The 18,681-nt window shown below is 36.6% G+C and overlaps 1 protein-coding gene across 1 annotated transcript in view; it reads right to left on the reverse strand.

The window, feature by feature from the left end:
* Window positions 1–18,681, reverse strand: part of OCA2 (OCA2 melanosomal transmembrane protein) — a 159,104-nt gene that overhangs the window by 75,801 nt on the left and 64,622 nt on the right. The window contains exons 14-17 of the mRNA XM_054627989.2: window positions 15,881–16,013; window positions 4,796–4,943; window positions 3,308–3,365; window positions 1,803–1,911 (exon numbers count right to left, since the gene is read on the reverse strand). Of these exons, the coding sequence (XP_054483964.2) occupies window positions 1,803–1,911; window positions 3,308–3,365; window positions 4,796–4,943; window positions 15,881–16,013 (448 nt within the window). The remainder of the gene's footprint in view (window positions 1–1,802; window positions 1,912–3,307; window positions 3,366–4,795; window positions 4,944–15,880; window positions 16,014–18,681) is intronic.

The following is an 18,681-nucleotide window of genomic DNA, read 5'->3' on the forward strand; positions in this document are numbered from 1 at the left end:
ACAAATTTACCCACCCAAGCCAACAGAGTACAAGATGTAGTGTACATTAAGAAGTATATTTCCATGCTTTGGAAGACTAAAATCCACAGAGTCTCACAGCAGCCCTACTTCAGTAATGATAAATAAGTGACAGCTATCATCAAGACCGAGAAATTCAGGAAACAAAACTGAGAACCTGTAAATTATGGGACCTGTAAACTTATCAGTAGAAGTTTACAGGTTCAATTACTTTTCAGTAGAAATTATGTGTATGCTTTAGTAACATTTATTCATTGATATGACAGGTTTGCCGTGAATGCTGAACAGGGAGAAATTATACAGAACACATACAGCCCTTATTTACTTTCAAGGTTGTTATTTGGCTACTGAACAGAAACCTACACTGCAAAACATTCCATTTATTTTCATTTATTTTACTGGCATAAAGCAGGACAAAAAAAAAGATCAATAGTTACTACATTTCCTCTAGCAGCGACTCCAACTCCTTTGCAGTATTGAAAAAAAATTCTTACCAGGAGCATACACAACTAGTACTGTTTAGTTTTTAATGACTGTCTGGCTTTTCAAAAACATTTAGACATGTTTGGCTTAATTCAAGAAGTTCTACATGGTTCAGTGCCACTTATCTGAGACACAAAAGTAAGAGTGTACATTGATTTCTTAAATTGTCAATACGAAGGCCTTTCTTATGTTTTCAGCCACCGTGACTTCAAATGCATTCAAAAATTTTCACCTTCTGCATTTTCCCAGACCTTATTAGCATAGCACATTTTTCTGTTTTAATACAGCATTTTACCTTTTAACTTCTTGACAGTAATCTTCATGGGCTGAAATTGCCCATTTGCATGGTAAATAGTCTGTCAGTAGCAGATATGGAATGTCTTGCTTACAACCTGATCACCATTGTAGAGCCAAAACTGGCTCTATATCTTGCACAGTAAAAATAAGTGTCAATGTAATATCTGTGTATATGATTATTGATTTATTCATTATCAGCTGTTCCTCTTCAAGCCTGCTCCATCTTTCAGCCACTGAGATAGAAGTATATAGTGTGTAAATTCAGATTGCATGAAAAAAAATGTATTTGAATTCCATAATCTTGAAGAGCTCAGCAGCCAAAAAAAAATTTCTTTTTTTGGCCAATGCATAGGTAGGTTTTATGACTATCTTTAAGTTAAATGTGAGATTCTACTTGGTTCTGTTTTCAGGTTATGTGGAACTTTTTCTTGTAGAGATATACAACTACCTGTATAAAAACCTCCACATATAGATCTATATATAGAAATTGCACACAGAGCTACTTTCATTTCACCCATATACAGTGTCCTCCAGTTTTTATTTTTGGAAATGAATTATTATGGTGATAAAGTAATGGAGAGTGTAAATTATACAAAGAGCTTTCTATCCTTAAGAAATGATGCCAAACTGCTTCTTTGTTCTACCATGGAGTGATTATCTTCTGAAGTCCCTGATGCATCTTGGTCATTCACTCAAACAGTGCAAATGATGCCAAGGTCAAATTTGCTCATTCTGAAATGTTTAGCCAGCTCATTAGTATTGGAAATCCAGAAAATGAAGTCATGAGCACTCTCTGTTACTCCTGCTGGAGTAACTGAGACGTGACTGAATTTTTAGAACCTGCTCTTCTCTTCCCAGAGAAATTGCTGCTTAACCTGGTAAAATTATGAGGACAGAAACATATGAAAAAGGGTTTTCTGAAAAGATCAAGACTCAGAAAGATATGGCTGGCTTTTTTTCAGGGAGTTTGCTTATTTTACTTTGAACAAAACTAGGAAACTTACCAAGATCTAGGTAGATGCCTGGAACAAATGAGTTGATAAAAAACATAAGAATAACACATCCCAGCACTGTCAGACATTTGATGAGCAGAATTTTGTCTGTTATTCTGTGCTGGAGACAGACAAGAAAATAAAATTAGCAATTGTATTAAAGAAGCAGCTATGTATTATGCATAGAGTTCAGAAAAGCATGTGTGAAGTGCAAACTGCTGTTCCTGTATTGTATGTTCCTCTTGAGCATAAAAGACAGAACTACCTGAATAGTTTTTATAGGTGTGCTTCTTATGCATACCTATAAAAAAACATGAATATGTGGTCCAACAGGCTTTAAGAGATACAAGTATCTAGGACCTGCTGCATACATTCAGCTGTACTCAGGCACCCCCTTAACAACTTCAGTCCAGAGGGTGAAGCAGCATTGAAATGCAACTTCTACCAAAGAGGGCGTTCTGAGCACTCTGTGGTTTTGTGATCTGGGACAAAACCACCCTTCTTTTTTCAGGTGTGCTTTGAAAATCTATAAACCACTCTAGAGGTCAAATCTTTCACACCTCCTGTACAGCTCTCATGTAATTGCTAAGCCCTTCATCTCTACAGAGTTTGTACACCTCTGTGCCCTGCTTCACTGTGTCAATCTCCTTGTGTCCTCAGCCCCCACACCCAGTGCTTTCCGTCGTGTCTCTGCCTTCACTACCACTCCAGGGAATCACTTTCTCCCAGACTGAGTTTGTCTCTTGTTTCACGTAGTTTAAAGCTCTACTAAAATACAAGTAAGTCTCTGTTCTTTAAAAAGTTTTTCTCTTATCCAATGCCTTGAAAAAGGTGTAAAGAAAATCTGCTGGGTTTGGTCTGGTTTGGTGTGACACCTAGGACAGTGTTCTCCCAGACAAGGACTTGCACCCCAAGGAGTCCAATCAAGGACTTGAGCTCTCAGACACAGGCCTGATTCATAGTGATGCCAGTGAGGTAGAGAGATTGTGACACTTAGATAATTAAATTTAGAAGACATTAATCCCACGACAGAGTCTCCATCTTCTCAGGTTCAGCATAAGGACTTAAGCAGTGCTAGTATGTGCACAGCTAAAAGAACAGGATTTGTCAAATGGTTTATCCCTACTTGAATAATAAAAGCAGTGATATCACCAAAATGCATTAAATGCATTGGGTACATTAGTAGGAGTGTACTCTATTATCATTCATCATGGCTACAATTTATTGACATCACCTGAGCCTTTCTGGCTATGGATTAAAAAGTTAAGAAAACACTGCTGAACCACTACTTCATTCTTTAAGTTACAGTTTTCTAAGGAACAAAAGGACAAAACCTCACCATGTGGTTCAGTAATCTTGTCTGACCAAGAAGTCAACCACCCTGGCTGCTAACTTTTTGGCTATCAAATTAGCTACTAAATTAGCTAATAAATTTCCATTAGATTTAAGGCACTATCTCTCTATAAAGGCATAGCTTCATTTACATGAATACTGGGGAAAAAATAGTATCTACTTACGTTTTTCTGAAGTTCCTGGATATTTGTTTCCCAGTTTTTATCTTCTTGTGAAATTTGTCTGAAAGAAAATGACACCTACTTTTTTCCAGAGTGAAATCAGACCTCAGCCAAGAGCATTGGAATAAATCCCTCTCATCACATATAGATCTCCTCTTTCCCTGTGCAGAGTAACCCATACCACAAAGAAGTTGTGGCCTTCTTATATCCAGCAGCAAAATTTCCATGAGCATTCACTTAAGACTCCACTTTTGTAACAAGCTCCACTAATACACAAACCCTTCTGTTTATTAAGAAAGCCACAGGCTGAGAAGGAGCTGGACTTCAGGGTATGGACCTCAGATAGGATCTGGCTATCTGCAATGTGTAGTTCCCTTAACAGTTTCAGGAGCTGATGTGTGTGTCCCACTGTGATAAAACAAGGGTCGTGTGCTAACATCAGCAAGTCAGAACACACATGTTTCACATTAGCATTTTATAATGAAGTTTTTAAGATCTGAATAATTTCACTGTGTTATCGGTGCAGTCCGGCCTCCAGCAAAAAGCCTTGGGCTTTGCACTTCAGGAGCTCTGTTAATGCTAATGAATTTTTACATTGCTGTAAATGTGCTGTGCTGGAGGAATCCTGATTTTTAAGATTAAATATACAATTTTCATTTGTAAGTCAGTAGGGTCCTCTTTACAATATGATAAACTCTGAGAATCTTAAAATCTTTTGTAAAGGAGGCGATTTTAACAGCCTTATTTGTCTTGAAGTACTAATACTCTCACTCAATTCAAAATACACAATATCAGCAAAAATTATGTAAAAAATCTTATTATTGGAATAGTTCAATAAATCATATTTACATTTTCTTGCTCAAATTCTTTAACAAAGTTATTAATTAAAATTAAATATTCCAATTTCACTTTAGGCAATTAACATCCAAAATATTTATCATTGCTATTTTCAATCATCAAATTCCATGGCATAACATCTGTTTTTACTAGAATCTAAACAAAACAAGGTCATTATTCTTTTTGTGATAGTTTATGTAAACCTCTTTTCTATACATAAAAATATGTCTGCACTCAGGTTCACAATGAAATGTTGATTATGAAATAATTGTAAACCACCGCAATTCACTGGTGAAATATTTTTCAAATTCACCCATTCACTGCAGAGAATTTGAAATTTTCAGTTAAAAAAAAGCAACTCCAGCATCTTACTGTGCTGAAGTCACAACTGTAAGGAAAAGTGTAGCTATATATTTGTGATCTTTTCAAACCGAAAGCTGCCTGAAATTTCTAGGCCTTTAATTTTGGGCCATATTGAGAAATATATTTTCCAGGCCTAACACATCAGTTTTGTCCTAAAATAGTTTGTTTTACTGAGGCTGAGAGTAGCTGTTCCTATCTGCCCCAACATCCATCTCATCAAGACAGAGCTAGGAATGCAGGTCCTGTGAAGGTCCCTGAAAGGGGAGGTTGGACAAGCTGATCCTTGCTTACCTGTGAAACGTCCTCAGCTTCTTCCTCAGGAGCATCTCCAGAGTCAGCACCTTCTGCATCAAGAGACATTTCACAGCAGTCTCCTCTCTGCTGGCCGGGTTGATGCGCTGAGCTGTCAGCCTCCAAACATAGATCTCATGTTTCAGCTCTGAAAAAAAAGCAAAATTACATCAATGTGAAGTCCAACATGTACAAAACCAGAGATGGGTAAAATATGTGTAATGTGCTCTGGACTCAAAGCTGTTAAAGTTATTGGGATGGTTTCCCAACACATTTCCACTCAGGAAGATGCTTTTGTCACTCATTTTGCAGAGCTGAACTGAATGAAAAATTAATAGAAGATTTTCAAAATTTTAAATAAATGAACCACAAAATCTTTTTTCAAAGAAAAAGAAGTACTGTCTTCAAATGCTTACAAACATTTTCAACAAGCTTAAGGGCTAAAATTGTAGCTTGTTCATTTTTCAACAGAAAACAAGCAGTCAGTATACATTATTATACTGCTAAGAGATACCAGTTCCCTGTGTGGTCAGGAATTACAGCAAATGCTCCTTCACAGTATTCAAAATAGACAGCATGTTTCCATTCACTCTGTGTTCATACAAGCAATTTTATCTATGTAAGGCAAAAGTGAAATTTGGCAGTGTTATATGGATTAACATTCAATAATATTTTAAAGGTTTCCTAAGAGGATTTAATTCTTAGGCACCGAAAAGATGTGTAAACACAGCAACCATCAGTTTCCTGCTGACCTGGATGATATCTGATCTGATCCTATGCAAATTCAGACAGACTGATTAACACTTCAAAATCAGACTCTAGAATCTTCTCAGAAATTTCAGTCCTTTTTGATTATTTTTTTCCCTGTACTATTGAGGCCTTGGAGAATGACAAAAATGCGTTCCTGTTCAAGAGGGATGTTAAACTGGGCATGCCAAAAAACCCTTTGAACTTTACAGGAAACCACTAATGAAATAAAACTAGAATATTCATTCAGAAACTATCTGTGCAAATGTTTCCTGGTGAAGCAATGGGATGTTTCCTCATCCTTCTTTTCTGTTTCACTGAAATTTCATGTCATCGAAGACAAAATGTCAAGAATCCAAGGTTTTATATTTTAAGATTCCTGTTCAATCAGCAAGTTGCTCTCATTCTGAAAATGGACTCTTTATTTCATGTAAACAAGCTATAAGAATTATTTATAACAAAAATATTTAGTGACATAAGAAAAATTTAAATGCATTTTGATGTAGGCTGTGATGTTAATATTTTATGCCACAGCCCTCTAGAGGGTGATGATATCTGCTATCAAACATGTTCAATTCCCCAGTTTCCTTTACAACTATTCATAATGATGATGCAGAGTGAATCTTATAAAGATTGACCATGAGAAGGAATTAGACTCAACAAAACTCAAACATTTAACAACAAAAGTGTGTCCAGAGTCTGATTGGTTGCCACTGAAGAAAGGGATGTGAACAGCAATTGACATACATCTTATATGGTTTATGTCTATAGATCTGCACTCATCTGTCAAGGTGGTTATGCTTGCCTAAATTTTACAGTGTAACACCACAAATACAAATTCACACTGTCAAAAGACAGTTTATACCTCAACCACAGATTCCAAAAATATGCCAAATCAACCACTTTCCTTTGTAATATATTTGGTGGTTCTTGCCAGAAGCATAATCTGGAACAAAATTATATTACAATACAGAAAGGTCTTGCTTATCAAAGGATCCACGTGACTTCTGGCCATCATTTATTTTTGCATCAACATTTGTGACACATACATATATAACAGCAGTAATTTTCCACTCACAGAGGGGAAAAAAAGGCCTTTCTGTACTTCATTCTTATGTGATTTTTGAGTGACTATGACTGCAGCTTTGAAACTGTCATCAGTCCAAGGGAGTGTGTTTTGTCTTTTTCTCTGGCAAAGGCTCATGAAGCATGAGCAACCAGTTTGCTGTTCTACTTCCCTACAGGTTGTCTTTTCTGCAAAAACTTTTCCGATGACATCTGTTCATCCTGCATTTCTCCCCATCTTTTCCAAGTGAAATTTCACCAAGGGTTTAGCTGATAGAGGGAAGTTGAATCATGCACCACCTAAATGAGATGCAAGTACTGCACAGTTATTTTCATACAGAGAATCTCTATCTTCTCTCCTTCAGAAAGAGGCAGCTATCATCCCTATATCTGTGCCACAAACAAATCCACAGAGTGGAAAGCAGCATGACTTGTGTTGCAGATTCCTGTACCACATCTGAAATGCCCTGGGGCTAATCTCCAGGATGAGCAAAGTTGGACTGGTGCTTTGTGATCTATGTTAAAAAATATATGTATGTCTTCACATGGCTTTGATCGTGCCTTTATGCACAGCAAGTGCATGCTTGCTTTTTCAGTCATTGGTTTTCCAAACCTCCCAAGGATGTGAACATCTGACCTGCTGTGGAGTTAACTTCAGAGCAAACTGTACTTGGAAAATCAAAACTGTTGATATAACTTCTATAGCACAACTCCTGTTGCAGTAATGACTTGTGCAGAGGTTTTCTAGGTCATCCCACAGAATGTTTCTCCTACTTCTCTTTCATGAACACTCTTATAGCCCATCGTGGCATCGGGTGATACGTATTTATTAGAAGTAGTGCACAACCTTGAAGTCAGCAACAACAATTAACATGGCCAAAATCCTTCGGGCCTTGCTATACTTTTCCTATTTCATAACTGCAAAACCATTTAGGCAGAAACCCCCAGAGACTGGGACCATCTGGTATATTATGACATACTGTTTTACACATGGATAGGGACTTAATGCAATCACAGTCTTATCAATCAATCTTTGAAATTACGGCCAAGACAGCACAAGGGCAGCATTTGGCTGCCACTGAACAGAATCACAGGATAGTCCCACACTCTGTTTCTCCATGTCCATAAATTCCTGTGCCCCCCTCAGATGAGATCTGATGGTTATATTACACCAGAGTGAGCTCTCTCCACTCACTTGTCCAGCCCCATGTGCAGGGTTTTTGCAGGGTTAGCTTTATGGTGGATCAGCCTTCTATCCAAAGTAACCTTCCACTCTCAGGTCTGTTGCCAGTAACTGACATGATGAGTCTGTAGCACGGCAGTTTCTCATTAAAGCAGCTAAATTAACATTTGACTGCAACCATAGCACCAGTAGCTGAAGTGATAGAAGCAAAGCTGTTTAGTATTCAGTGATCTGGAGCACAAAAAGAGAGAAGGGCTGCAGCTCAGCTCAGTCAGAGAATTCAGCTCACTATGATCACTAAAACCTTTGTGAATGCCATACATTCATAAAGCCCATGAGGCACAACAGCAATATACTTAGCATTATTATTTCCAACAAGAAAATAGAAAAACCTCTATTTCTAACAAGAAAATATTAATTTTTTGCTTAGTTATAGGATCAGATAAAGGCTCCTCAAACATGTAAACCCTATGCTGCTAATCTGTTCTGACTTTGTTGTTGATCATATTTTGCCCTGGAAATCACAAACATTATATCCAGGACCCACTGATTTTAACAAAATTTGAGTTGCTGACCTGGACTGTTACAGTTTAGATAAGATTTCTTCATTTTAGAAGATATTCTTTATTTGAAAACTGCATATTATTTCTGCAATCTGACAAATAATAGTCAGATTGATTTTTACTTGAGTAACCACACATTCCCTCCCACCCATCTGCCAATAACAAAGAAGACATCCTCAAAAACTGAGTTTAATTAATTCCCAGTCTCAGAATCTGAAAAGGCCAGTTTGGTTAATTGAAGATACTCAGAAGAGCATGACCAACCTTGATGAGATTATAAGAATTATCATTAAAGGACAATTTTCAACTTGCACGTGCACTAACTGCATAAACTATCTTTTTGCAAGCAACACAAGTTAGCACTGCTGGGCTGTATCTAACATCATTCAAAGTACCTTCATCTGAATATTTGTTTCATTTTTTCTCCACATGTTACTGTAGCTCACCTATTTTCAGTAAAGCAATTGTTTTTCATAGCAAAATTCTCAGAATGAGAATATTTCTGTTTAAATGTTAACTGTAAAGCAAATTAAGTATCATAAATTCTAGCTTAACTAGTGATAGTAATACCTATAACTTTTTATTATGTAACCAATCTTCTAAGCATTATTAGATGGTGTCATCTCCAGTTTGTAATTGCAGAAACTAAATCCAAAATTTCAAACCAATAAGTAGAAAAAAATCACCTTGAGGGATATTCCAGTTCAAACACTTATGCCTCTCTCCTAGAGGCAGCACATCCCAACAGGACACAAGCATGAGGATCTAAATCTAGAAAAACCAACAAATAAAACAAAACAAAACAAACAAAAAACCTTACCCTGGAATATTCTTGTTTTTATTCCTTTGAATAGTGCAGTTGGTCAATAGTGGATAAGGTAAGCATAGGTATAAATATTGAAGGGTCTTCAAAACTACATCAAAACATGTTTTACCTTATTCAGCTAAATACATGCAAAGGAACACAAGAAATGTGCACAGTGCTGCATAAAGCAGTACAGGGAATTTATATAAGCTTTTTAACTCAGCGTGACATCTGAGGCCCCATTTGGTCATAAAGGCACCTAATGCCAGCTCAGCTACCCAGCATGGGATTGCATCCATCACATAGGAATTACAGGGCATCCTCATCCTGCAGCAAGGCAGCTGGAGCCTGGGTGGAAAATCACAAAGTTCATCATTTCAAACACCTAAATTACTCACCAGGAGTCATCTTCCAAGTAAGCTGGAGCAGGCTGCAGCAGGCCCACGGAAGAATCTACAACATTACAAGCCTAACCCTGATTTTATATGGAATAGTCAATTTAGTATGTCTATGATGGTCACATAGGACTCAGATGGAGTTATCCACAGATATTAAGGTGAATTAGAGTTCTCATTACATTTCAGGATGGTTGATAAAGATATACATTAACCTTCAGTTGGCTTGTTCCTGAATGACATGTTGGATATTTCTCTCTCCGGTAACATGGGTTTGGTTCTCATCTCTGGGCAAGTCAGACTTTAGAGACACAAACTTATTTTAGTGCTACGGCAATTCCCCATCTTTTAAAAGCAGGAATCTGAATCTATTTAGGTTCTCTGTGTGCCCATTAGTACTTACCAATGTGCTTAAAATTCTTTATTCTATTACACTGAGAATGGAACAAGGAATTCAAGAGCCAAGTATTTTGAGCATGCATTTATCTAAAATTCCACTCTAGTTTGTTTCAGGAAATTTTTCTCATGTGTGAAATCTAGAAAGATAACTCCAGCTTACTATCAAATAGTTTTCATTCAGACTGCCAGGCTCGCCAATGAAAGCCAATTTTGCTGATGTCTTCCATTAAACTACAAGTCTCCCTTAGAAAAAACAACCTCTCTTAAATTCACTGTACTTTCCTCAAACACAACTAGATACATTCCAATCCCAAAGCATTTAGCACAAAATATAACTACTGCTGATGTCCTTTCAGTATGAGAAAAGGTGCCACAAGCCACCACTTAGAGATGGCATTCCCAAAGATAATGAAAAAGAACCATAAAAATATAAAGCATCAAGAGGACAACAGTCTTTTGGAGTATTTCAAAAGATAGTGCCTCTTCTAATGCTTTTAAGAGGACAAGATGAAGAGCAATACAATGCAGTCTACTTCAGACTCACCATAACTTTTATCAGTGGTTTAGAAGTAAAAATGACAACTAAGACATTGAACACGCTTTGATAAATGAAAATAGCAGAGCAATTAAAAGTCTGTCAAGCTTACACTTGAATTTGAAACACCATCACAGTGAAAGCTTTCTGCAACAAATAAACACAGATAATGTGTTGCATAGAACTGAACAGTTGTTTTAAGCTCTGTGTATTAGGAAGACCTTATGATCTTCAGAGCCATGAAAGTGGAAAAACTTTGTCATAGCTTCACTCAAACACCCCAATGGAAAGGCTCTGCCTTGCCAACCACTGTATACCCGTACAATCTTTTCACAGCTGAGGTCTGGATACAAAAACAGAGGGGCACAGACGCTGTAAAAGAAACAGGAGCTACCACTAAGTTTTTCCCTCCCATCAGTGATTTTCCAGTACTCATTCCTTGCATGCAAAATGAGTAAAATAAATTGTGAGGTGCTGCTCTATTCATTCAGAATGACACTATATTATACCTTCTTTCTGCATAAGATAGGTAAAGTAATATTACAGCTGCCTTCTTGTGATGGCTACATTATCAATGCACTAAGCAAATAATATGAGATTATCATACTCTCCTTGTTTTGCAATGCCAGAATCCTATTTTTATCATCTGAAGACAAGAAGAGGCAGATCAATGTTTTTCTTTTTCCAAGGGGAATACTCTACCAACTCTAAAGCAGTTCAAAGGACTTAAATATACAGGAATTAAAGTATAAAATTATTGAAAATATTTAAAAACACAAAAATCTTCAATCTGTGGCAAATAAATAGCTGTACTTCTTTTCATTCCTGATCATCAAGAGAGCTATTGAAGGTGCAAATAATAAAAGACAGCTTTTTCTTTGCATTTTCAAACATAAAGCCATGGCCCTGGTAGATCCTGATATATTATCCAAAAAGGACTAAATATGGTGTCTGAAGGGACATTGAGACTACCTACTTTGTTTGAAACTGATAGTCTTACTGTTCTTTCAAATAAAAGACACAATACGTACTGGAATGATATTATTGTAGATACCAAGAACATTCATAAGAAAGCTGCACCTTTGCTCAGCATGCTAACATTCACAGTAGGAGAGTTAAAATATTAACTATTCACTATTTGGTGTTAATATCTACAACTGAATTGCAGAGAAGAGAGAAAAAAAGACCACACAAAAAAAACCTACACATTTTACTGTCCACATTGATACTCAAGATTGAAAGATGATCCCCATAAAATCCAATGAAATTAGCATCTTAGGCGAGGACAGCAGAGTGCAGTGCATATTGCAAAACTTCCATTCAGACTGAGCTTAAAGTTGAATTCTTGAAATGAAAACATATTGAAATATTCCTTTCTTTGGACATTATTGTCCTCATAAACTGCTTGCTACTTTGCTCACTTGAACCAGCTTCCAAGTGAGGACAGGCCACTACTTCCAACATCACATTAAATACCAACTATGCTTTACTGGCAGTTAGTAAAATACTTACATAGGTACAGATGCACCTTAGGACAGAGATTTGTCAATTTACTTAATTCAGCTGCATTACTGATGTATCTTTCACTGATTCTAGTAAGAAATGGTTCCTGAAGTTACAAATATGTTACTAGCAAAAATAGGACTAAAGACTGTTCTTTGACCCTGAGCAGCACACATAGTGATGTTTCACTACACCTTATCCTGGGTGCCCCCTGTCTCCCTGCAGTGTCCTGGTGGCCCTAGACATCACTATTATTTTAAGTCAGCTTCTTGCATTTCAACGTGTGTGGCACTAAGTACTGTAGTTTTTTTGCAAGTCATCACAGTGATTCTTTCCTGCCTCCTCTCCCTTTTCTTCTCTTTGAGAACATCTGTAGAGCTATGCGTGGAAGAAAGGAGCAGATTTGCTCACTCATCTGGTTACCGCATTTCCCGTTGTGGGAAACAGCTCTGTGTTTTTCACACATTAAGCACTTTACATATGACTATGATTAATTAATTTCTTCTGTTGTCAGCTTTACATGCTGATTCTCATACTACCATCAGTATTTTCCCAGCTGCTACAGATAGTGAGTTACACCAGAGGGAATAACATGCTCCCCCCTCTCCTGCTATTACCACTCCCACTTAAAGGGTGGATGTCTTTCAGCCAGTGAAAAAGTTGGAAAAATAGAGCAAGCAACAAAGTAGAAATGGGGAGCTGGTGCCAAAGTTGTGCTAGGACAAAGATCTTCCTCTCTGGCAAAAATGGCCAGTATAATAATATTTGTCACCAGAACATGTGCCACCCACTCTCCTGGGAATAGCAACCTTGCCAAACACTGAGGTCCATGTCTCCACAGCTTGACAGCTGAGACATAATAGTGTATTGCTACACTTCCCAGGAACTAAATAATGTATTCTTTACCCTTAAAGGAAGAAAAAACTCTGGTTTCGTGTTTTCAGAGTGGCAGTAGAAATGGTAAATTTAATTCCTCGTACACTCAGATAGTATTTCCCTTACATATTCTTTTGTGAAAGTGTAGATACATACAAAATTTTCAAACCTTCTCAGCTTACTCTTCTAGCCCTAGCATCTTTTGCTGCAGCACACAGAACAAGGAGCAGGTTTATCAGCTAAAAGACATTCTCAAAAAAGTCCTTAAAGATCCCTTAATTCTTAAAGAACATTTGATTTTCTCTCTCATGGATGAGTTCTTCAGAGTCTTTTTTTCTTTTGTTAGCTACCCTGCTTAAAGCCACTGCAAGTAGACAGTGGTTCCTGGGGAAAGAATAGGTATTTTTACTGCAGCAGAGGTGCTGCAAATCAGTCTGAAAGCCAACAGATTAAAAACACTGGTAGCACATAGTGTTGAAATTAAGCTAAAAACATATCTTCATAATAAGAGCATTGTCTGTTTTTAAAATTCATACTAATCCATTTTAAGAGTCTGTGTATCCTAAAGCAGCAGGAAAAAAAAGCTTAAAGCACACGGTACACAGGGATAAAAAAAATCTGGGGAGAATAATATACCAATTAAATCTCACATAACTTGTTTAATTGCTAATTGAGGGCAAGGTGAGGAAAGACTGGTATTTAGTTGATTAAAACAGCTGCTTCAAACAAGCCATTTGAAGTTATCACAGAACCATTTCAACTGGAGATGAAAGGACCCCTGGAAGCACCTTGGAGGCTATTCTGCAAACCCAAACCATGACAGATATCTCCTAATGGAGCTGTATTGGTCTCTCTTTCTCTTCCCCTCTCACAGAAATTTTCAATGGAAAGAGTGGCTCTCCAGCATTTGCTCTAATTGAACAGCTCCTGATTATGTTTGCAGCCAAGGGCAAGTAGCTGATTACAAGAACACATGGTATACTGATTAGGAGACTGCTAAATCTGACCAGACTAAGGTGCAAACAACAAGGATTACCAAGAAATTAATTGAAGGAAATATGCTCACTAGTGTTTCACTGGAAAAAAATAGTATGTCAGTGAATAAACAGTACTATTCAGATTAATTTGAAAAATTTTCATACATACTTTATTTATTCAAAATCCAAAACCAATGCTTTAAAATTTTATAGCCAAAAGGAAAAAAGTAGCAATTCCATGTTCCAAAATATATATTTATAAAATAATGCTATTATATTGGGATCAATACTGTTTACAGTTGGGAGAATTCATTTTCTTGATGGCTTTTTTAAAAATCATAATTTGTAGGGTCGCTGGGAAAGAATCTAAGCATGTTAGGGTCTGAAATAATTTCTTTATTTCTCTTGCTCTCTGGATAAGACCTCTAAGGGTGCAGAAAGCCTCAGCAGTTTTAAAATGAAAATGCCTACCTCATACCAGTCAGATATATAGGAGAAAGAGAAATTCTCCTTAAATGTCTTAGAAGATAGTTAATATAATATCTAGAAAACCTCAAAAATATTTTTGATCTAAATTCTGGGGGACTTTGGCCTTTAGCAATACAGACAGGTAAACTGAATGCACCTCGTGCCGAATAGACACCGAAGTCAAAACCAAAAATCTTCAGAAGATCTTCCTAAGCAGGGAAATTTCTTCTCTGACTTTTCCATCAGATGGGATTTGAGACACATAGTATAATCTACTGAGGAGAGGACTGTCTCTTCTGGCTTTTAATAAAACCATAATCCTCAAGCAAATTTCCCCTGGAACAGGGCAAGGCACTACAGGTACTACCCCTTTTGCCTAAATGAGATACCTCTCATTAAAGTCTCTGCCACAGTTAGTCACCTTGGAGTCTCCTTATAAGAGAAAAGTAAACTTTTAAGGCCTGCAATATATCTCTTCTAGCATAGACAGCTCCATTAGTCTTGAAAAGCATTTATCTTTCTCCACAGATAACAAATGAAGCCAAGATATATCAACAGCATCAGAAGTTGTCCTCTCCACAATAAACAGATGCCACACACACAGGTTGAGAGACATCATACAGGATATTAAAACGTGTGTGGCATGGTCAGTGGAAGCCTGGATCTTAAGTCTTCTGCAGCCAAAGGTGAAACAAGCATCAGTCCCAGGGAAGAAACAGTTCTACTTGACTGTCTTTGTAAAAAGCTCGCTAATAAATTATACTTACTGAAGTATTTCTTACCTTGTAAAGAAATGGTGAACATTTTGGGGGTTAGTATTAAATTTCAGCACTGAAAGAGAAGCCCTAGAACAATGATAAAAACTTCAAAATGACTGAATTGAAAAACATAAAAGCACGAAGTCAAAGAGGGACTGACAATGAAGTCGACAGTCATTGAAACAGCTTTAAGAAGACTTCTAGAGACTATTGAGGTGAGTGACATAAAAAGACATAGATTTAGTTCTACTGAATTGTAGAAATTATGCACCAGGGAAATTTAGGGTAGGAAAAGCCACAGAGGCAAGCTGGTGAGGACTTGAAAAGTTCTGCTTTGATGAAATGTCTTTCACTGACCACAGACTGGTAAAAGATTGCTGAAAAATTCAATGGAAGAAAACCATCAGCAAGGGAATACATCAGTGCCCTATGTTAGTTGCAAGGGAAACCTGGGATATTTCTAAATCTTGCCTGTGAACTCAGCACCTTGAGCAGATATTATCTGTTGCAACACAGAACATCCTGATACTCATACTTATGACTGTAAGGAATGATGAAAAATATTCATGCAAATTTTATAAGATATTTAATAACTCATGTCAAAAACTCAGTCTTAGCACCAGAAAAACATCTAGTTCTAAAAATCAGAAAATTCCACAACTAAAAATAAAATATGAATTATTAGTTGAAAAATTAATGTTCAGATAATGAGGAGGGTGGGTGCTTCCATCTGAAGACATCGTAGTAGCTACTAGTCAGTTTCCATTTAGCACATATTTAGTGTAACAATATAACTTTTTTTCACACTTACCAACAATTTCACTTGGCTCCTTATTGTAAAGTTTTTTGTTCCAGTAAAGAAGTCTGAGAAAAGGAAAGGAGACCAGAACAACAAGGCAGATACCCAAAAACATATGCCCTGTGAAGGCTGCAAAATCCAATCCCTGAAAATAAAAACAAAAAACTAAATTTAAAATCACTTATTTTTCTATATTACCTACAGGGAAAAGCATTCAGATTTATATACGTTAACAATCAATAATAAATATAAAGCAATATAGTAAGTTCCAAGTACAGTATCTGCTGTATTTCATCTGTTTCAAGGAGACAAGCCACATTAAAATTTAATTCAAAGAACATTGCATTACAAGTTACTCTGAAACACACCTAGTGTTCTGAAATGTAAAGTAAAAAACCCAAACTGAATCATTAACATTTACTTCTCACTTAAATTACTTTAAATTCATTTCAAATCACTCAAAGTCTCAGAAATAGTTGGATTTTAATTACCAGATTTTGTTTAAGATGGTGAAAACAGAAAAGTTTACAATAATTCTATTTGAACCATTCTTCTACAACAAAAGTATTATATGTCAATATTGTGTTTATTCCTCTTTCTGGTTAATAAATGAACCCAATTCTTTGTATTTTGCACAGTGAAACCTTTTAATGAAGGGGTTTTAAAAAAGCCTTATTAAAAGGCTGAACATATTAATTACTTCCAAGCAATAAGGATGCACAGTGACAGTTTGTCCTAAAACTTTGAAGTTTGCCATGCTGTGAGTAGGACATTGGACTAACTGACCTCTAGGGTCCCTTTCAATTGAGTTATTACATTTTTCCATATTGCACACATTGTAGTGGATCAGGGTTAGCCTTTGGGCTGGACTTTTCTGGAGCAGCCATGACTTGCCTGTCCAAAAGTTACCCATGAAGCTCCAGGGAGGATCACATCCAAGTTTGGTAGGAGGGAAGTCTTTTATATCCAAAAAACAGAGGCTGTCTGAACTGGTGATCCCAGCAGAGCAGACCTGTGACACCTGGAATAAAGCATGGCTCAAGCCCATGATAGCCCAGGTTGTCCCAGCTGAATTTTCAGAGCACTTACTGATTTTCCAGAGACTCTGGAAAGTTAGTTGATTGTAGGATCTCCCTGTGACACACCACTATGTCTCTATTGTTCCCTGATTTTTAACTATCAGCTTCCTATAGGCCCTTTTGTAATTCCGATGCATATTAAAAACAGCTTCCCTTGTAGTATCAGCTGTTACCTTCAGTGTGTTAAGACTGTTGGAAATTTGCTGCTTTAAATATGTGTTCTTCTATATTGTCAAATGCTAAAAGAATTTATGTGGAAATTTCCTAGTTGAAATGTCTCTGGTTCAAAAAAGGGAAGAAAAGGTTTCTCTATTGCACCACAGGGCATAATAAAAAGACCCATAACACAAGAAACTGATGATAGTCATAAAGAACTTTCATAGCCAGATAAAGATTGGTGCTCTTTGGCAAAAAAAATCCATAGCTTGCAGACAGTCAAATAAATCTCAAACCATAAATATGCAGACCTAGGATTAGAATTTGATCCTATTAAAATACAGGTTTAAGCTTCCTGAGGTAATATCATCCCTACTTGCTATTTAATAGTAGATTCCCCGACTCTTCTACTCTGCAGACACTAAAAGGTGAAACTGTACCTGTCCATTCATTGGCCTTTTGCTGTAACTTAGCTACAGCCATTGCTTTTATGAAAGCAGAAGGAAGACTCTTCAGGAATTGGAATGAGATCATTTTAAGAATTGGACAGAAAAAAGTGACACCACAAAGAAAAATAATGTACCTTCATTCAGTTTGCCTACACAATAGGTCAGCCACTTAGGTGTCTTACATCTCTTTAAGACAGTTTTTACAAATCAGTTTTTACAGAGATTGGCCTCTGGGCATCAAGTTAAGATTCAGAGCTACAGGAGACATTTCTATGAGGGATGAAAACAACATTCATAACTCTAGGAAATTTACAAATGAATAAAAAAAGGATTCCTGCGAAGGCTCAGTGTTTGTGAGACCAGACCCCAAAATATATAAGCTCCATATCCCCCATGTTTATTTCCTTAATGAAAACCATTGACAATAAATTCACAATAAATCTATCTAAATATAAATATATCTAAATATATCTAAATATATCTAAATATATCTAAATATATCAAATATATCTAATATATCTAAATATAGATATTAATCTATCTGAACCCATCTATATATGGGTTGCCTCTAAGATTATAGACAAAAAGAAAGATCATAAAATTTTGGCCAGAAAAATAAGAACTTTAAACCTCCAAAGTTGAACTGGCTTTAGTTCAGAAATTTTTCAACTTTGACAGTGTGCCAATAAACAACTCAGGAAGTAAGAAAAATCATTATTCAGTTTTGTATGGTCTCTAAAATAGCAAAGAGAGGTAGGAAGCCAAAACTATTTAAGCTGTAAAAACACTGAAGCTACACCAGCCAAATTGGAAATGCCTAAACCTGACTGGAAAAAAGAACTATCCTCTGAAAGAAAAATGATTGGAAAACAGGTGGTTGAAGAGCAATAAAATAGTTAGGAGTAGTCAGATTATACTCAGTACAGAATTACCAGAACGAGGAAAATTACTTTTGCAGTCAGACTAGTCTTACAAAAAAGCAGTGGAGATGAAATTTTTCTTAGGCTGGCCAGCTACCAGGCCAACTACGATGGTAGAAATTCTCTGTAGAAATACACAGAAATAAAGATAAATGCTAAAGTAGGAAGTAAAAAAAAATAAATAGGAACCCAATGAATTCTTGGTAACC

Source organism: Agelaius phoeniceus, chromosome 2 (assembly GCF_051311805.1).
Source record: "Agelaius phoeniceus isolate bAgePho1 chromosome 2, bAgePho1.hap1, whole genome shotgun sequence".
NCBI classification, from domain to species: Eukaryota; Metazoa; Chordata; class Aves; order Passeriformes; family Icteridae; genus Agelaius; species Agelaius phoeniceus.